At 45.0% G+C, this 21,155-nt stretch overlaps 1 protein-coding gene across 2 annotated transcripts in view; it reads right to left on the bottom strand.

The window, feature by feature from the left end:
• The window catches only part of Acp3 (acid phosphatase 3), a 64,491-nt gene extending 44,615 nt beyond the window's left edge, over positions 1-19,876 (bottom strand). For both annotated transcript variants that reach the window (XM_045136650.1, XM_045136649.1), the window contains exons 1-3: positions 19,720-19,876; positions 1,695-1,790; positions 1,035-1,121 (exon numbers count right to left, since the gene is read on the bottom strand). In XM_045136650.1, the coding sequence (XP_044992585.1) occupies positions 1,035-1,121; positions 1,695-1,790; positions 19,720-19,812 (276 nt within the window). In that variant the 5' untranslated portion in view covers positions 19,813-19,876. The remainder of the gene's footprint in view (positions 1-1,034; positions 1,122-1,694; positions 1,791-19,719) is intronic.
• Positions 19,877-21,155: the final 1,279 nt, after the last annotated feature.

Below are 21,155 nucleotides of genomic sequence, written 5' to 3'. Positions count from 1 at the left end.
ATCCATCGAGGGCTGGGGAATACGGAGAATGCCGCAGAACAGTGTGATAGGGAGCCGGGCGTGGTGGCGCACGCCTTTAATCCCAGCACTCGGGAGGAAGAGGTAGGAGGATCACCGTGAGTTCGAGGCCACCCTGAGACTACATAGCGAATTCCAGGTCAGCCTGAGCTAGAGTGAGACCCTACCTAGAAAAAAGCAAAACAACAAAAACAATACAATAGGCCCCAAAGTTGAATTGACCAATGACACAAATCAATTCAAAGTATTTATACTGATTCCCATAAAAATATGAATCAACAGTCATAAATTGTTAGGAAAAAGTTCCTATAAAGAGGAGCACATCTGGGTCTGCGGAAATAGTGCAATGGTTAAAAGCATTTGCCAGTTGAGCTTACTAGGTCCGGTTCAATTCCCAGCACCTACATAAAGCTGCTGGCAGGCCACACGCATGTGCAGCAGTTAGAGAGACCTGATCTTCAGGAAGGTGGTGCACAGAGAAGCTCGCCTGTGCTGCGGCACAAGCATGAGTGCACACCCACGTAAACATAAATGTCAGCTGCAGTTAATGAAAAAAAATTAAAAATTTTGTTTTATTTGTATTTATTTACTTGAGAGTGACAAAGAGGCAGAGAGAGAGAGAGAATGTATTTTGTGTGTGTGTGTGTGTGTATAATTTTTATTTTTATTTATTTATGAGAGAGAAAGAAAGAGAGAGAGAGAGAGAGAGAGAGAGAATGGGCGTGCATTCCAGGGTTTCCAGCCACTGCAGACAAACTCCAGATGTGTTTCCTCCCACCTTGTACATCTGGCTAACGTGGGTCCTGGGGAATCGAACCTGGGTTCTTTGGCTTTGCAGGCAAATGCCTTAACTGATAAACCATCCCTCCAGCCACCCCCCGAAAATTTTAAGTACATCTGTACACGCAATCTCTGTAATTAAGTTCCTTAGAGCCTAGGCAAGGTACACGTGCATATACAGAATTATTTTTATTCCTTTAAGGCTCGAGGTTTATCATCTTGGTTTCCCAACTTGCCTGGTCGTGTTTGTAGGATTCATTCAAGAAATTTGCATATCGTTTCTTCAAATACATTCCAAGTTCAAAGTGTTGCTTCATGCCCAGCTATGGGGGGGGGGGGAGTAAGAAAAGTGAAAATTAGGTAACATGCACACTGTCACACGCATTTGTCTTGTGTTTCCTCGTTATGTGTACAGTAGGGTAGGTAGGTTAACTGAGGAGCCATGTTTAGTCAGGACTCCTGGGGAATACCTAGTCACTTCTATCAGTACCTAACACAGGCACGTACAAGAAAACACTGGAAGTGCTTAGATGATAGCTGGTGGTTGATCTGACTTACATAAATGACTCATCTCTGCTGCTACAGTGCTGAAATCCTTATTGCTGGAGCATTCAAAGGGGCTGGTTGACTACTCCACAGGGATCTTGTGGATGAAATTCCACCATCTCATGAAATGAGGCTTGATAAATCAGAAGGTCAATTTCAGCCTTCAGGTGAGCCGGGCATGGTGGTGCACACTTTTAATCCCACCCAGCACTCGGGAGGCTGAGGTAGGAGGATTGCTTTGAGTTTGAGGCCACCCTGAGATTACCTAGTGAATTCCAGGTGAGCCTGGGTTAGAGTGAGACCCTACCTCAGAACTCCCCCCCCCCCCCACACACACACACTAAACCCACCTGTGTGAGTTGGCCAAATCCTTGTGGCCATGAGGATTCCTTATGTGGATCATTAGGAAACGTTTCAATGGGACTTCGATCTCCATGTCGAAACACCTAAAAATAAATGTGGAACAGGAATGTTACAAACGTCACTTCAGTGTTTTGAGTTTCTTTTAAACCATCGCTTCCAGCTACAGCTTGCTCACTGGAGTTGCTTGGGGAATTTTAGAAAATCCAAGGACTAGGTTCAATCTCTGGCGATCTTAGTTCAAGTAGTATTTTAATCAATTTAATTAATGTTTTAAAAAAAAATCTGTCCAAATAAACCTCAGATGAATTACTACTAGTGGACCGAGTAGGTGACTCAGTGGCTAAAATGTGCGCCACTGAAGCGCCAGGACTGGATTTCGAACCCCAGGGCCCATAGGGAAATGATGGGAGGGTGTGGCGGTGGAGACAGGGTATGCTTGGGGCATCTAGACTTGGCAGCTAGGCCAGGTGAGCTCTCAAGTTGGTGACTGCAATTGAGGAAGACACCTCCGGCCTTCACAAGCATATATGTACATGCACACCTGGACACATGTATGCCCACATGCATATGAACATGTGCACACACACACACACACACACATACATGTACACACTTACATGTGCAAAAATAAAAAATAAAAAGAACCACCAATGCTTTCCTGTGGTTGAAGTCATGTTAGTACCAAGACGAACTAACACACGTATGGAGAAAGGTTTGCATACTAGAGAGGGTAGAAAAAAAATACAAGTTCCCTTCATTACCGACAGACTCTAATGAGAACTGTCCTCTCTTAGTGATCATTGCCGTAATAATAGTGTTCAAATTTTACATATAGCCGGGTGTGTTGGCACACACCTTTATTCCCAGCACTCAGGAGGCAGAGATAGGAGGATTGCTGTGAGTTTGAGGTCGGCCTGAAAAGATGTAGTGGATTTCAGGTCAGCCTGAGCTAGAATGAGACCCTACCTCAAAAAAATTATATACAACAAAAGAGCAGGGCTGGGGAGATGGCTTAGCAGTTAAGGCATTTGCCTGCAAAGCTTAAGGAGCTGGGTTCAATTCTCCAGGACCCACATAAGCCAGATGCACAAGGTGGCCCATGCATCTGGAGTTCATTTGCAGTGGTTGGTGGCCGGGTGTGCCCATTCTTTCTTTCTCTATCTGCCTCTTTTTCTCTCTCCCTCCCTTTTCTCTCTCTTTCAAATAAATAAATAAATAAAATATTTAAAAAGATTTGAAGAGCAGACTTTAATGTATTTAGGAGGTTGGGGTATTAGAAAGTAGAGAGGGTTGGAGAGATGGTTTAAGGGTTAAGTGCTTGTCTGTAAAGCCTAAGGACCTGGTTCAAGGCTTGACTCCACAGGACCCACATAAGCCAGATGCACAAGGTGGTGCATGCATCTGGAACTCATTTGTAGAGTTTGGAGGCCCTGGCACACCCACTCTCTCTCCCTCTCTCTGCCTCTTTCTCTCTCTGTCCATCTGTTGTTCTCAAATAAATAAATAAAAATAAACAACAACAACAAAAAAGAAAGTAGAGAGATGGGCTGGAGAGATTGCTTAGTGGTTAAGGCCCTTGTCTGCAAAGCCTAAGGACCCAGGTTCGATTGCCAGCATCCACACAAGCCAGATGTACAAGGTATTGTACATAGCCTGGAGTTTGTTTGAAGGCCCTGGCACACCCAGTCACTCTCTTTCTCTGTGTCTGCCTCTTTCTCTCTCAATATAAAATAAATTAAAATTTAAAAATAATAAAAAGTAGAGATAATCTCCCTATTTTTAAATAATTTCTATTAAATTAATTAAATCTTACATAGGAAAGGCAGTTCTTAATATTTCCACAACATACTTCTGGATTTGTAGCCACCCCATGCTATTTTGATTACATATTTCTTCTTGAGGAGAGACGTTTGGACCTTTGAAACCTTGGTACTTTGATCTAAAATGCTTTTAGAATAGGATGCCAGAACAAACACAAAACTACTTTACAATCAGAAGGAAAAAAACACTCAAGAAGTACAAGATAAAATTTTACACGACGTGAGCAAATAGTTTTAATATAGAGGAGGGCAGCATGGCAACCTTGTTTGATGGGAGATTACCTGTGTCTGTCAAGCTGTACTTCCCGGGGAGAGAGTCCACGGTAAAATTAAGCTAGGAGGCTGTGCTTTTGAAAACCAGAGCAGTCCAGTGGACACGGAGGAAGGAACAGTTTCGAACTTGAGTTACCTCTGGGAAGGAATTCCACAATAGTGGGGTAGGCTTCTAAGACTGTGTTATACTTTTTGTATCTGATCTATTGGCCTCCTAGCCCAGTGAGAAATTAAAATCTCAGTAGAACAGACAGAGGCAACTGTGCAGTGATCGTTAAGAAACCTTTTGCAGGGGCTGGAGAGATGACTTCGCGGATCAGACACTTGTCTACGAAATCTAAGGACCCAGGTTCGATTCCCCAGTACCCATGTAAAGACAGATGCATGAGGTGGCGCATGCATATGGAGTTCGTTTGCAGTGGCTGGAGGCCCTGGCACACCCATTCTCTCTGTCTCTTTTCTCTCTCCCTGCTCACAAATAAATAAATAGATGGGGCTGGAGAAATGACTTAGCAGTTAAGCGTTTGCCTGTGAAGCCTAAGCTCAAGGCTCGATTCCCCAGGACCCACATAGGTCAGATGAACAAGATGATGCATGCATCTGGAGTTCGTTTGCAGTGGCTGGAGGCCCTAGTGTGCCCATTCTCTCTCTCTCTGCTTCTTTCTCTGTCTGTCGCTTTCAAATAAATAAATAAAAGTAAACGATTAAAAGAAGAGAAAGAAACCCTTGCAGCAGGTAAAGAAATAGAGTGGTGGTGTCTTCCCAGCAGGACAATCAGCTATGTAATCTCCCATAAGTACTTGTGGCTGTCCGTGTGTAGGACTGACTTGGTCATGACTAGTAATTTCCAAGGTTATGTTTCTGTTTCTACAAAAGCACATTTAGACAGCTTAGGTGCCATATCATACAACAACATTACATTCTCAGACCTCAGTAACTTAAGAGTTACCATATGGCTTTAATAGATGACTGGCTTCATTATTTACTTTCTGTGATTTTTCAATGTTCACATTGTTTACATTTGGGGACAGATAATTCTGTGTGGTAGGAAACTGTCCTGTGCATTACTTTAGCAGCACTTTTTTTTACTTTGTCCATCAGATGCCAGTAGCATTTCCTATTTAGAATAATTGCCAAGGTCAAACACCCCCCCACTCCCCGGAGGGTGCAAAATCATTTCCAGTTGAGAGCCACTAAGTTAGTCAAAGAGCAGTCCAAGGACTGGCATTGTACCAAAATGATTGCCAACGCTTCTTTAAACTTCCTCTGCACTTACTATGTTCTGGGACAGTGCTAAGAATTTCTCATACATCAACCCCCTCATCCGATCTCCAAAAGTGGTTACTATCATTATTCGCATTTCACAAAAGAAGGAAGTGATCTTAGACCAGGGATCTGTGGGGGCACAGCGTGTTACGTGGTAGAGATAGCCAGACATGGCCATTGGGCCACGTGTTATCCACATCAGCATCTTGTGTGTGTTTGTGTTTGCTCGAGATTGAAACCCAGGGCTTTGAACACACACTCACCTACTGAGCCACACCCTCAGCCTCAACATTAGTGTGTGTGTGCGAGTGATATGCAAATGTTCGTGGCTCAGAGCACGCGTGGAGGTCAGAGGACAGCCTCGTGGTGTTCGTTCTCTTCTTCTGCCTTGTTTGACATGGGGTTTTTCTGTTTGCTTGTCTCTGCGAAGACCATGTCAGCTGGCCTGGAAGCTTCTCCTGACTCCCATTCCATTGCCATTATAGATGCATGTGCCGCTGGGTCCGGCTTTATGTGATCGCTTGGGGATCTAAACTCTAGTCAGCAGGCTTGTGACCCAAGCACCAGCCCCCCAGATCAGCACTAGCATTTTAAAAAAATAATAAATAAATAAAAATAAATCTAAAAAACATTTTATTTATTGGAGAGAGAGAGGCAGATATATAGAGAGAATGGGTACACCAGGGCCTCAGCCACTGTAAACTCCAGATGCATGCACCACCTTGTGCATCTGACTTACATGGGTACTGGGGAATTGAACCTGGGTCTTACGGCTTTGCAGGCAAGCACCTTACCCACTAAGCCATTTCTCCAGCCCATCAGTTTAAAAACTTATTTATTTATTTCAGAGAGAGAGAGAGAAAGAGAAAGTGTGTATGGACACACCAGGACCTCTTGTTGCTGCAAACAAACTCCAGATGCATGCACCACTTTGTGTATCTGGCCCTACTTGGGTACTGGGGAATTGAACCAAGGTGAGCAAGCTATGAAAGCCAGAGTCTTTAACTGCCAAACCATCTCCCCAGTCCCAACATTAGTATTCTTAACCATCACTGGTGACAGATTCATGTCTCCATGTCTTCTGCTCACCCTCGTCCCTCCCAAGGTAGGTCTGGAGCTCAAGGATTTGTTTGGTCTGTCTATCATCTACCTATCATTTTGAGGCCGAGTCAAACCCTTGGCCAAGCTGACCTGCACCTTACTCTGTAGCCTAGGCTCTCCTTGCACTCATAGAAATCCTACTACCTTAACCCTTTAGCAGCTGGGATTAAAGGCATGTGTCATCATACCCAGTAGGGATTTGAAGCAAAACAAAACAAAAAACTCTTCTCAACACATTCATTACCTCTAAACCTAGACATGTGTGTTGCATCACGAGAATCTAAAACTTCAATACAGAAACAATCCCAAAGGCACTAGTAGCTAGGTATACCTTTTAAAAAACCATACTGGCCTGGCATAGTGGCGCACGCCTTTAATCCCAGTACTTGGGAGGCAGAGGTAGGAGGATTGCTGTGAATTCAAGGCCACCCTGAGGCTACAGAGTGAATTCTGGGTCAGCTTGGGTTAGAGTGAGTCCCTACCTCGAGAAACAAAACAAAAAAAAAAAATTTAACAAAGATTTTGGGGCTGGAGAGATGGTTCATTAGTTAAGGCACTTGCCTGCAAAGCCTAACAACACAGGTTCAATTCCCTAGTACACATGTAAAGCCAGACAAATGCATTTGGAGTTGGATTGCAGCAGCTAGAGGCCTTGGGGTGCCCATCCTCTCTCTCTTCTTCCCTTCCTCTGCTTATAAATAAATTAATTGAAGAAAAAAGATTTGAAGGGATAGTCCATTATGGTGACGAGGCTGATCATGTTGTGTCAGCAGTTAGAGAGCAGAGAAATGAATGTTGACATTTAGCTCTCTTTTTACCTTTTCCTTTCCTTTCCTTTCCTTTCCTTTCCTTTCCTTTCCTTTCCTTTCCTTTCCTTTCCTTTCCTTTCCTTTCCCTCCCCTCCCCTCCCCTCCCCTCCCCTCCCCTCCCCTTCCCTCCCCTCCCCTCCCCTCCCCTCCCCTCCCCTCCCCTCCCCTCCCCTCCCCTCCCCTCCCCTCCCCTCCCCTCCCCTCCCTTCCCTTCCCTTCCCTTCCCTTCCTTTCCTTTCCTTTTTTCCCCCAGCTCATAGGAAGGTGCTGCCCACATTCAGTGTGAGTCTTCCTGCCTCAGTTAAACCTCCCAGAAAACTGACACACCTAGAGATGTGTTCCCCAGGTGGTTCCAAATCCAGTCAGGTTGACAAGACTAGCTGTCACATCTTCCCATAGAGTCCTTGCAAGCAGAATTCCTGCTGTTAAAGGCACTGCCCAGCAGGTGATGTATAATGCGCCAGAAAGGCCGGTTGGGGTGAGTGAGAGAGTGGACGTCCAGATGGGTTCCTCCCTGTTGGTGCTGAGCATCTATCCAGGCTTCCTGTTCCTCCGTGTTGGTACTGAGCATCTATCCAGGTTTCCTGTTCCTCCGTGTTGGTGCTGAGCATCTATCCAGGCTTCCTGTTCCTCCGTGTTGGTACTGAGCATCTTTCCCAGTTTCCTGTTTCTCCAGGGCTTTGATTTTTCACCCTCATTGTCAGCAAGGTGTGTGAGCTCCAGTTCTTTTCCTTCCTTCCCTGCCCTTGTCTCTTCCTTCCGCCCACTCCTCTTCTGCCTCTGCTTCTGGGGTGGTGGGTCTGTCTGATGTGGACTACTCTGGGGTCTCACAAACCGTCATACTGTCCTTCCAGGGTTAGAACCCCAAAACTTCAGGATGACTATGGAAATCCTGAAAGAGACCTTTATTGTTGGGCCTGGAGAGATAGCTTAGTGGGTAAGGCACTTGCCTGCAAAGCCAAAGGAACTCAGTTCAATTCCCTAGGACCCACATAAGCCAGATGCACAAGGTGGCACATGCATCTGGAGTTTGTTTGCAGTGGCTAGAGGCTCTGGTGCACCCATTCTCTCTCTCTGTCTTTCTGCCCATGTCTTTTTCAAATAAATAAATACAAATAAAATATTTTTTTAAAAAGAAACCTTTACTATTGAAACAAACTCCACTCAAGTCCTCCTTTTACAGTGCATTCTAGGTCATAAAAAGCACTTGATACATGAAGATTACCATGAATAACAGGTTCTTCGGGGCCAGAGGAAATAGCCCAGCAAGTAAAAGTGCTTGCTCACAAAGCCTGCCATCCCAGGTTCAATCCCCCAGTACCCACTTAAAGCCAGACTCACATGAGCCGGGCATGGTGGCATGCACCTTTAATACCAGCACCTGGGAGGCAGAGGTAGGAGGATCACCGTGAGTTCAAGGTCACCCTGAGACTACATAGTGAATTCTAGGTTAGCTTGAGCTACAGTGAGACTCTACCTTGAAAAACAGAAACAAAAAACAAAAAAGTCAGACTCACAAACTGGTGCATGTGTCTGGAGTTCATATTTGCAGCAGCAAGAGGTCCTGGTGCACTCGTATGCACTCTCTCAAATAAATAAATAATTAAAAAAAAACTTCTTTATTTTCTTCTTAAAAAAGAACTTTTGGATGCCAGACATGGTGGCACACGCTTTTAATCCTAGCACTCAGGAGGCAGAGGTAGGAAGATCACCGTGAGTTCGAGGCCACCCTGAGAATTCAGAGTGTATTCCAGGCCAGCCTAGACTAGAGTGAAACCCTACTTAGAAAAACCAAAAAGAAAGAAAGAAAGAAAGAAAGAAAGAAAGGAAGGAAGGAAGGAAGGAAGGAAGGAAGGAAGGAAGGAAGGAAGGAAGGAAGGAAGGAAGAAAAAAGAAAAAGAATATAATACATTTTGGGCTGGAGAGGTGGCTTAGTGGTTAAGGCACTTGCCTGAGCAGCCTAAGGACCCATGTTCAACTCTCCAGATGCCACGTAAGCCAGATGCACAAAGATGAGGCAAGCGCAAGGTCGCACATGCCCACCAGGAGGTGCAAGTGTCTGGAGTTCCGTTGCAGTGGCTGAGGCCCTGGCAAGCCAATTTTCTCTCTCTCTTTCTAAAAGGAAATCAAAAAAAGAACTTTTATGTGTGTGTATATATGATTTGTGTGTGTATGAGTGTGAATGCGTGTGCACATGAGCCATGGTGCACGTGGAGATCAGAGGACAACTTTGGGTGCTTAGGCCTCACCTTCCACCTGGCTCAGGCAGGGTCTCTCTTTGTTCAGCGCTGTGTCTGCCAGATTAGCTGGCCCGAGAGCTTTTCGGAGATTACTCTGGTTCACTTCTCACCTCATCTTAGGAGAGCTGGGATCATTCCAGATGCTCTGTACTGCATCCAGCTTTTACGTGGGCGCTGGAGATCCAAACGCGGGTGGCCACACTTGCACAGTGACTGCTTTTACCCACGGAGATATCTCCCCCAGCCCCATATATTCTGAGAAATAAATCCGTTGGTAGAGAATTTAAAAATAAGATAGTTTGGGCCCTGGGGATAGATGCTACTCCAGAGGTGAGAGAAAGCCAGGCATGGTCTGAACTTGCTGCAGGGAAGAGGTTACAGGACTAGCAAAAGTTTTCGTTAGGGCCCAGGAGGAGAAAGAGGCTGGCAGGAAGGGGAAGTGGTGTAGAGTATCACTCTTCGTGTGAGCTGGATGCCTCACAGGACAGGCCTGGCTTTTGGGTTACTTAGCCTATTTCTCAACCCCCTTGGTTGTCAAACCACTACCAGGGCAACCCTGAGAAAATGACTGAGAATTACACATGCCTCAATCTCCTTTTTAGTATAACAACAAAAAAATGTGTTACTTCTCAAGCCAGGAGCAACATGTGAATCAAATGTATGCTAGATGTAAGGTCCTTGGTATAGTACTCAGTACATAGGATGTAGTCAATATATGAAATTTCTCGTTATATGTGTTACTGTTACCTTTGACTGTTCGTCTAGTTAACTTAGCTATCTGTGTGCTTCCTTTCCTGCTGGTGCTCATTTCTAGCATATAGGGCAAATGGCAGCAGCCTTCTCCTGTAAGAAACATCTCTATTCAGTTCTAACCATTCCTCCTTGAGTTTACATAAGAGCAAACAAGACTACTTATTCCTCTGGATCTGGAATATTCTGAAATCCTCAAGTGCCTAGACTTTCATCCCGGTTGGTTGAAATGTCTTGAGCCATATACAACTTCCCTGTTGAGTTCACTGAACTGAAAATTTGCACATAGGGAGAATGGTAGGGAGGTATCCCTGTGAGCAAATCGAACTGACCTCCAGACTGGCCAATGCTAGTTCAGCACTGAAGGCTCCCAACACACATCTCTGAAGATTCTCTCGTCTCCAGACTTCTGCTGTCCCTGGGACTCTGGGATTAGGGAGCCCCACAGCAAGGGAGCAGAAAGAGACACAGGGCTGTTTGGGAGCAGAGACCCAAGAAACTGAGTTTTGTTTCCCAGTGGAGCGTTTTACACAGTACCTATCTTTGCAAGTCAAGCCAGAAGTGATGGGTAAACCACCTGAACTGTTACGTTATAAGTCCCCAATCCATTAAAGATTAAGGTTCAGGTCTTAAAAAAAAGAAAGACTCTTGGGGCTGGGAAGATGGCTCAGTGGTTAGGGGCATTTGCTTGCAAAGCCTCCTGGCTCAGGTTCAATTTCCCAGCCACCTACTAAAATTAGACAGTCATTGGTTTGCAACATCAAAAGACCCCTGTGTCCATGTATGTGCACATATGCATGCACACATATGTGTAAATAAATAAAAAAGAAACAAAATAGGCCAGGCATGTCTTTAATCCCAGCACTCGGATTGCAGAGGTAGGAGGATCGCCATGAGTTCAAGGCCACTCTGAGACTACATAGTGAATTCCAGGTCAGCCTGGGCTAGAGGGAGACCCTACCTTGAAAAACAAAAACAAAAAAATTTAAATAAATAAACAAACAAAATAATGACTTGGAATACAAAGATAGTATTATATGCTTTTTGTGCAACTTGTGGGGATTCAAAATACTGAAATCTGGCTGGAGAGATGGCTTTGCAGCTAAAGCATTGCCAGCGAAGCCTAAGGACCCAGGTTCGATTCCCCAGAACCCACATAATTCAGATGCACATGGTGGCACATGTGTTTGGAGTTCATTTGCAGTAGCTAGAAGCCCTGGGGTGCTCATTCTCTCTCTCCTTCATAAATAAAATAAATAAGTAAATAAACAAAATAACATATAAAAAAATTTTTTTAAGACCAAAATCACTGTGCCTAGCTTCTGGTGGATGCTTACAACCTGTTCCCTATTATTATAATTGCTTTAATTGAAGTTAAAAAAAAAAAAGAAAGAGGCAAACAGGTCTTGAGAATTTCATGCCTATGGTCAAAGGAATTGTTCAAACATGAACAAAGACAAAGGAGCTATTGTAGCGAAAAGTCACCAAGGAACTGAATGGATCAGTAAGTCGGGAAAATATAAACAGACCTTGTGACTCTTCCAATGATAGTTTTCAATGCATCTCTAATTTTTATTGGATCATAGGGCAAAGCTGGGGAGAAAACTGACTAAACTTAAAACAAAAGACTTGTAAATACTTCATTCTTTTAAAAATGAAGGGATTATTGAAAAACTAGAAACACAAAAAGAAAGAAAAAGAAGAGATTAGCTAGGAGAAAAACAAACAACCCTGCTATTTTAATTAATTTGTTAAGTGAAAATTACAGAGAAACTGTATTCATATGTGGATATCAGTAATGGTTACAGCGATGTCTACATTTACCAGACAGCCTATAGAAACCTTTCACTTATTAGCTTCGGCCTCACAGAAGCCATGTTAAAATCCCCATTTTACGGATGATGAAATGGAGGCGTAATACAGAGCATAATGGGTGCTGTATTAGTCCAGGATACTATGAACTCCTCACGTTTTCAGAACCCTCTACATATTCCATTTCATCATTATCTGCCCAGTATCTTAAAGTAGAAAACATAGGTCCTGCCGGTTTCTCCGTGATCTTCCCCACATTCAGCCCACAGGGATTGTTTTCACAATTTAAAACAGTTCCCATTCTTTCCAACTCTACTTCGTCTGATGCAGCGCAGGCATCCACGATGCCGTCTTTTTCTGCCACACAGTAACATCCTCTCTTCTCACCTCCATTCTCTCCTGTTCTCAAGTCACATAGATGAGCAGAACTATGTGGGATCCCCCACCCCCAAGAAAAAGCGAGCTAGAGTTCACAGGTGGAGAAGATATGTGGATCCATTAAGACAATTCGATAGCCTAAGGTTCTAGATTAATTGATGCTGGCCAGGCACGGTGGCGCACGCCTTTAATCCCGGCATTTGGGAGGCAGTGGTAGGAAGATCTCCACGAGTTTGAGGCCAGTCTGAGACTGCATAGTGAATTCCAGCTCAGCCTGGGCTAGAGCGAGACCCTGCTTTGAAAAAAAATAAAAATAAAAAAATACAAAAAAAAAAGAATTGATGTGGAATATCTGTTTTCTCTGCTTCCTTTAAATCCCTATTGAATTAATGATCTCTAATCACCTTGAAGACCCTGTGGCTTATAAAACAAGCTGGTCACAGACAAGCTGAGATTCTGAGAACAGGAAACACTGTATTTCAACTGCTAGAGACCGAAAGTCAGATGATGGCGGCGGGGTCTGGCGGGAGGGGGATGGGAGGCTCGAGTGCTGAGTGGGGATGAAGTCTCAGTGTGGCGAGAGTTCTAGAGATGGAGGGAGGTCGCATCAGCATGACATGTAAACGCACTTGTCATTGAACTCTGCTGTTGACATGGCCAAGACAGCACATGGTCAAATTAAGGATCATCTGGATGTTATCCGACAAGTTAGGAACCTTCTGTTTTAGACTGACCTCTCCCAGCAGCGCCTTATGTTTCAATTACGTGTGCATTTCCTCATGGGAATCATGTCATTGACCCTAAAATCATCTCAGGGGAGTAGGACACCTAGCCATGGACAGGAGCCCCAACTTCAAGGTTAAGATGCTTGAAATCTGGCTTTCATTTAAGTGGCTCATGGCCCCAACTATGACCAGTCAAAGCAGAACTGGACTTAATGAAAGGCGTGTATGCTTTCCCAGGTACTGCCTCGTAGCATCTGCTTCATTTAAATAAATTTGTGTGTGTATATATATAATTTTTATTTATTTCTTTATTTGACAGAGAAAGAGGGAGATAGAGAGAAACAGAGAGAGAGAGAGAGAGAGAGAGAGAGAGAGAGAGAGAATGGGCGTGCCAGGGCCTCTAGCCACTGCAGATGAACTCCAGATGCACGCGCCCCCTTGTGCATCTGGCTAACGTGGGTCCTGGGGAGTCAAACTGGGGTCCTTTGGCTTTGCAGGCAAGCACCTTAACCACTAAGCAATCTCTCCAGCCCCTCCTACTTTTACTTTCATTCAACGACAAGCAAACAGAACAAGTATAACAGGAAGCAAGTCCCAATGAGCTTCTCCCACAGTGAGAAATGCTGACTTAGCAGGTGCTGAGTTAAGGGGCTGCTGACACCCGTCACCCAGCATCCCTGATGGCGTCCAGGCCAGGCCTCCACACAGACAGCAAAGCATCCTCCCCATCGCTTCCTGCAAGTCCTGGTCTTTCAAGCAGCTTTGAGTTGTCTATGTCAGGGTTCTGATGAGAGATTGTCTTGGTGGCAGACATCTTGGAAGATGCTGCCATTGTGTAATTCTGGACTCATTTTTAAAAATTTATTTATTTTATTTATTTGACACAGAGAGAGAGAGAGAGACAGAATGGGTACACCAGGGTCTTCAGCCACTGTAAACGACATGCACCACTTTGTCTATGTGGCTTACACGGGTCCTGGGGAATGGAGCTTGGTTTCTTTGGCTTTGCAGGCAAGCCGTCCCTCCAACCCAATTCTGGACTCATTAGCAGAGGCAGGGACGGCCAAGTCTGACTCTGTTGAGAAACCACCTTGCAACTGATCTCGTCTTATAGCCCTGGACTTTTTTCTTTTTCCTTTTTTTTTTTTTACACTCATGTAATGACCCCATCACAGTACCAAACATTCCCCCAAATGGGGCTTAAATTCAATCAAAACATAATCTTAACATATGATTATCTAGAATCTTACTGAATAGCCACACATGAGAAAGTCATCACTACCCTATGACAGCCCAGGTGGCCCCTGTGCAGGGGGAGTGGGAAAGAGGAGATGGCTGAGCTGAGAACCCTTTCAGCATCTTCAGGGCTCCCCGACCTCCCATACAGCTTGTTCACATCCTTGTCCCATTGTGCCTGGGAACAGGTGCCGGCCTCTGGGGTTCCCAGGTGGTCCTTCTTGAACTTGAGCTTGTCACCTTGATCTTGTCCCCGTGTTCTTCTGATCGGTTGCTAAGAATGGGTTCGTTCACACTTCAGTGCCTTGTCCTGTTTATTTTACACCCGCCAGACAGAGAGAGTGCTGGAGGCCTGTGTCTTTGGGAGGCCCGGAGCCCACATAGTCGGAGAGGACTGCTCCACTGCTAATGGTGTTAGCCTTCATGTTGACCACCAGAAAAGGTTGCCACTGGCTGGATTTGAGATTCTTTCTTCTGGGAGCATCCGGGTCTATGAGAACCAAGGTGTAGACTTTAGTTGGGTCAAGACCATCCCGTGAAATGCTCGTGGATCTGTTCTTAACCTGGGAGGGTGTCAGCACTTTAACCAGCTGGTTCACCACCACCCCAGCGTAGGTGACCTACCTACAGTAGGTGGTAAGACCGCTCATCCACCTCCTGTAGGCTCAAGGGTCTGGACCACTTGAGGTTCAGCCTCTTCGACGGAACAGAGCCTGCGGTTCTGAACGGAGTGCAGCTGGAAGCCATGTGCGGTAGGGAGCCCAGTGGTCTGTCTGCAAACCAAGATTACTTAAAAAAAAAAAAAAGTCCAATGTGGGCTGGAGAGATGGCTTAGTGGTTAAGGCATAAAAATAAAGCCGGGCGTGATGGCGCATGCCTTAGTACTCTGGAGGCAGAGGTAGGAGGATCACTGTGAGTTCGAGGTCACCCTGAGAATACAGAATTAATTCCAGGTCAGCTTGAGCTAGAGACCCTAGCTCGAAAAACCAAACTAAATAAATAAATAAGTAATAAGTTAAAAAAAAAATAGAGTTGGGCATCATGACACACGCCTTCAATCCCGGCACTTGGGAGGCAGAGGGGTAGGTGGATCGTCATGAGTTTGAGGCCACCCTGAGACTACATAGTGAATTCCAGGTCAGTCTGGTCTAAAGTGAGACCCTATCTTGAAAAAGTAAAATAAATAAATAAATAAAATAAAAAGCCAAGCTGGTATCTGTGGGAAATGAGTGGCCATAGGGGTGAAGCAAGATTGGCCTAGAAGGATAATTACCGAAGGTGGTGGATGCATCTGAGGGGGCTGATCACACTCACGGGTCTCTGTGAAGAGTTAAATATAGCAATTCTCGAAGGACACTCAGGGCAGACAGTGGGAGGTGGATGCCTAGTTGAAAGTAATTTGAAAGTAATTCTCTGGATTGCTCCCTTGAACTTCACAGTGCATGTTAAAGAGTTCACAGAGCACTGCATGAAGGAGACCTTTCAGGGCTGCCCAGGTGGTCTGGTAGTTAAGGGGCATACCTGCAAAGCATAACGACGCAGGTTTGACTTCCCTGTACCCACATAAAGCCAGATGCCCAAAGTGGCGCATGCCCTTTGTCTCTTTACTGTCTTTCTCTAATTGCAAATAAATTAAAAAAAAATATTTAAATAAGGAAAAGAAGTGGTGTCGCACGCCTTTAATCCCAGTACTCGGGAGGCAGAGGTAGGGGGATCGCCATGAGTTCAAGGCCACCCTAAGACTACATAGTGAATTCCAGGTCGGCCTGGGCTAGAGCGAGACCCTACCTCGAAAGACAACATAAAATAAAGAAAAAGCGACCTTTTAACACAGTTAACCCACATTCAGCCTTCACTTCAGGAATCTACTTTTACCTCTTGCAACAACTGTTAATAAGCAATCAAACTAGCATTCTATGGAACCTGCTTTGGCTAAACTGTTGTACAAGATTATGTAAATGGGGAAGTCGATCAGTGATAGAATGCTGGCCTAGCGGCATCAGGCCTTGGGTTCTTACCCCACCATTGCAAAAACACCACCACAGATTCACATGTAAGTATTCACAGGCAAGAACAAGACCCAAGGACAGTCTCCTGCTTTTCTTGCCAAGAACAACTTTTCAGGATAGGAGATTTATTTTTCTTGGATCACAGAGGATGAAAAACAAGGAAATTGTCAGCTGATTTTAAATCAGGTTTATAAGTACGTGGATCTCAGAACAGCTCCAGATACTGGGTTAAATGTACACAGATTACGCCGACGACGTCTAGTGATCGGGAACATGGCCAATGGGTCACATGACCCAAGTTCAAACCCGTCTTCACCTCTCTTGCTGCTTGACCATGAACCTCTTTGTGCCTCATTTCCTTATCTATAAAGTTCATTTATAATATTTTACTTAATTGTTTATTTGAGAGAGAAAGAGAGAGAGAAAAATGGGCCTTTCAGCCACTGCAAATGAACTCCAGATGCATGTACCACCTTGTGCATCTGACTTTACATGGGTACTGGGGAATTGGACCTGGGTCATTTGGCAGGCAAGTTCCTTAACCACTAAGCTATCTCTCCAGCCCATGAAGTACATTTTTATTTTTTCTTTATTAAAAAGTATATATGGGGGGGGGCTGGAGAGATGGCTTAGCTGTTAGGGTGCTTGCCTACAAAGCCCAAGGATACCAGTTCAACTCTCTAGGACCCACGTATGCCAGATGCACGAGGGGTCACATGCATCTGGAGTTCATTTGAAGTGGCTGGAGGTCCTGGATCGCCCATTCTCTTTCTCTCTCAAATAAATAAATTATATATATAAATAAATAATATATAATATTAATATATATAATATATAATAATATAATATATATAATATATAATATATAAATATATATAAATAAATATATACATATATATATATTTTAAAAAGTAACTACCAGATTCCAGGCTGGGAGTAGTGGCACACACCTTTAATCCTAGCACTGAGGAAGCAGAGGTAGGAGGATCTCTGTGAGTTTGAGGCTACCCTGAGGCAACACAGTGAATTCAAGGTCAGCCTGAGCTAAAGTGAGAACCTACCTCCAACCCCCTAAAAAAAAATCATATATTTTGCAAGCAGAGAGACAGAGAGATAATTGGCATGGTAGGGCCTCTTGCCACTGCAAACTCCAGATACATGTGCCACTGTGTGCATCTGGCTTTACGTGGGTACTAGGGACCTGAACGCAGGGTGTCAGTTTCTCAAGGTAGCACCTTTAACCACTGGGCCATCAGAGGGGAGAGTCTGTGGCATGCAGCTACCTGGACAGGTTCACTATAACATCTCAAAGAAGTCAGCCGAGTATGGTGGCTCACACCTTTAACCCCAGCACTTGGGAAGGTGAGGTAAAAGGACAGCAGTGAGTTTAAGACACCTGGGCACAGAGTAAGGCTTTGACTCAAAACACAGATACAACCAGGCTTGGTGGCGCGCACCTTTAATCTCAGCACTTGGGACCAGAGGTAGGAGGATCACCATGAGTTCAAGGCCACCCTGAGACTACATAGAAAATTCCAGTCAGCCTGGGCTAGAGTGAGACCCTACTTCCAAAAACAAAGCCAACCAACCAACCAACCAAACAAACAAACAAAAAAACAACACCCACAGCTACAAAGCCAGGTATGGAGGTGCAGAAATAGGAACACTGCAGTGATTTCAAGGCCAGGCTGGAAGCAGAGTGAGTTCCAGGTCAGCGTGGGCTAGAATGAGACCCCACCTCTAAAGCCGCCCCCCAACACACACACACACACACACACACACACACACACACACACACAAACACACACACTGCCATCCCAGCAAGGTGTGACAAAAACAGCAGAACAACCACAACAAACAACCAGCAGTGAGTTTAAGACAGCTGGGCACAGAGTGCCACTTTGACTCAAAATGCAGATATAGCCAGGACGTGGTGGCGCACGCCTTTAATCCCAGCACTTGGGAGGCAGAGGTAGGAGGATCGCCATGAGTTTGAGGCCATGAGTTGAGAATACACAGTGAATTCCAGATCAGCTGGAGCTAGAATTGAGACTCAAAAAACAAACAACAACAACAACAAAAAGAACATCATAAGACTCACAGTCTCTAGGCATTTCGAATAGCAAGGAAACCACCAGTATAAGGCAAAGTGCAGCTCTCATGGGGTTCCCTACAAAAAGCATGTGGTACTATGTTTTTTTTTTTAAATTCAGCACAGAAGTATGACAAGCTGGTAAATCATTTGTACATAGCTAGTAATATTTCTTTCTTTCTTCTTCTTTTTTTTGTTTTGTTTGACCCTTTTCTCATTGTTGACTCATGACCTGGTAAAGGTCTGCTGAACTAAGGACCATGATTTACATTAACATATGGCTAACTATGTTTTTGGTAGCAAGGAAAGTTCTGAACATTCCACACTGACAGAATAGAAACGTCACGTTTAAGTGTTAAGTAAGAGACGCCCTTCCTTTTGAAGTGCAGATTTTAAAATAGTTTTGAATATTATTTTTTTTTTACAGAAACAAAATGGACTTGTGTATTAATCAGCTCACTTTCAGTATATCAAAAATTACAGGTAAGGGCTGGAGAGATGGCTTAGCGGTTAAGCGCTTGCCTGTGAAGCCTAAGGACCCCGGTTCGAGGCTCGGTTCCCCAGGATCCACGTTAGCCAGATGCACAAGGGGGCGCACGCGTCTGGAGTTCGTTTGCAGAGGCTGGAAGCCCTGGCGCGCCCATTCTCTCTCTCTCCCTCTATCTGTCTTTCTCTCTGTGTCTGTCGCTCTCAAATAAATAAATAAAACATACAAATGTCAAAAAAAAAAGAAATGTCTTAAAAAAAAATTACAGGTAAAAGAGCAGTGAGGCTGTGAAAGAAATGAGAGGGAGAGAGAGAGAGAGAGAGAGAGAAAGAGAGAGAGAGAGAGAGAGAGAGGCTGAAACAGAAAAATCAGTCTCCTGTGACAAGGCAAATCTCCTTAACTTGGAAAGCGCTCTCCATGTCTGTAAACAATGTCAACAGTGTATTTTCTTTCCTGACACCAGACTCGTCACACCTACCCTGGTCAGGGCAAAAGATAGGATTGTAGAGACCAGCTAAATCTACATTAGCAGGTAGTTGGTCATTCCGAGACCCTGTGTTTCAGTTTCTCTTGTGCTACAAAGATACATTCTACAAGTATATGTTCCAATGTCCTGATACACTTACGGAGGAGTGCTTTAATTCAGGTAATAACTGCTTTTCGTTTGTAAGCTAAAGAGCATTGAATTGAAAGAACCAGGTGAGCTCCGGGTATAGAAAGAAGCAAGCCCTAGCTGCAACAGCGTCTCCGGGTTGACTTGTCTGTCAAAAGGAATCAGAAGCCAGGGCAGTACTTATAATAAGATAGAGATTGCCAGCAATGGCAAACGAGATTAAAAAACAAATGCAATAGACTTTTTTTTTGGTGGTGGTGGGGGGGTCAGGACAAGTCTTGATGAAAAAGAACTTGTGAAACTTGATCATTCACTTTCTGAATTTGAAATGGAGCCCGGTCGGTAGGTTGGTCGGTCTCCAGCAGGTAACACCAGCACTTTAAAGGGAGAGGTGTACTTACCAATGCCACAGACCTCAAGTCCTTGGCGAGCACGCCTGGGTCCATGGGGAGGGAAAGCAGGAGCAGGAAGCTCAGGCTCAGGCTGGCTGCCATAGCCGGGGGCGGGGGGCTGGCTCCGATGTGGCCGGGAGCTGTCCTCACAGCAAGTGGCCGAGGCGCTGCTCACTTCAGAAGGGAAGCTATTTAACCACGGCTTTGACCGAGCAGGCGGAGCCACGCCCTGAAAGTAGTAAAATTTCAGGAAGGGAGAGGCAGGGCTTGGCATGCAAATATGTCATGTCATTCTTTTGAACTCCACATCCCCGTCGTCTCTTCCACTTAAATTAGGACCCTGAGGCCCAGGGGAGGGGGAAATCTGTGGTTGCCCAACACAGCAGGTCCCAGCCATCTTTCTTTACCTTTCCTTTGGATGGGCTGTGATGGATGCAAAGCTGGTCTTTCTAGAGGCTTCAGGCCAGCCAACTCTCAGTATTGGGAATCCACAGTTGTTGCAAGAGAAATCTGGAAGGAATTGGTGTGCACGCACATGACTGGGGCCTATTCTCCGGCCAAGCTTGGTGTCTGGTATTCTGAAACTCAGGTACCCAATCAAGGTATTTTAGCAAACAGCAGAAAAGTAAGAAAAAGTGTTTTGTTGAAGATTTTCATTCATACCTTAAGACGTTTAGGAATCATTTGTGCCAATGTGGAGCTGGGCTTGGAAGTTCTTTTCTAAACTGGACATAATTTCAAACAAGGACCTTCAACTGCTGAGCCATCTCCTCAGACACCCTGTACCCCCTCCTCAAGTTCCAAATCACCCAATGGCTGGGTGTGGTGGCTCGTACCTTTTATTCCAGAACTTGAGTGATTGAGATAGGAGGATTCCTGGAAGTTCAAGGCCAGCCAGGACTACAGAGCATCCCCCCCCCCCCCCCCCCCCGCCCAAACAAAAACCCCAGGAAGTGCTCCCAACAAAAACAAAACAAAAGAAGCTGGGGATGGGGATCACATGGTAGAGGGCTTGCCTACTATGCAAAAAGCCCTTGGTGTGATTCCAAGTACTACCTAAAACTGGGCGTGGTGGTACATGTCTTTAATCCCATCCCAGCATTCAGGAGGCAAAGGCAGGAGGCTCAGAAATTCAAGGACATCGTCTCTTGCTATATAGCAAGTTTGAGGACAGCTTGGGCTACATGGGCCCATGTCTCAAAGAAACAACAACAAAAAGCACCCCAAACCGAAACAAACCATCCCTCCCCCCAAAAGCCTATAGCTTTTGGCCTTGAGCCTTTCAATCTGGATGAGCCACACCCTTGCCTCTCCAACCATGATCTCACTTGGGACTCTCTAGCCGATGAAGTGGACTGTGGATCTGGCCTTCCATACTTCCCGCCCTGTCAGGTCCATCTTAGGCTGAAATAACACTGACTGGGGTACACTGAGGTTTAGCAGGG

Source organism: Jaculus jaculus, chromosome 17 (genome assembly GCF_020740685.1).
Source record: "Jaculus jaculus isolate mJacJac1 chromosome 17, mJacJac1.mat.Y.cur, whole genome shotgun sequence".
Classification (NCBI taxonomy): Eukaryota; Metazoa; Chordata; class Mammalia; order Rodentia; family Dipodidae; genus Jaculus; species Jaculus jaculus.
This window is presented reverse-complemented; position numbering and strand designations above follow the sequence as displayed.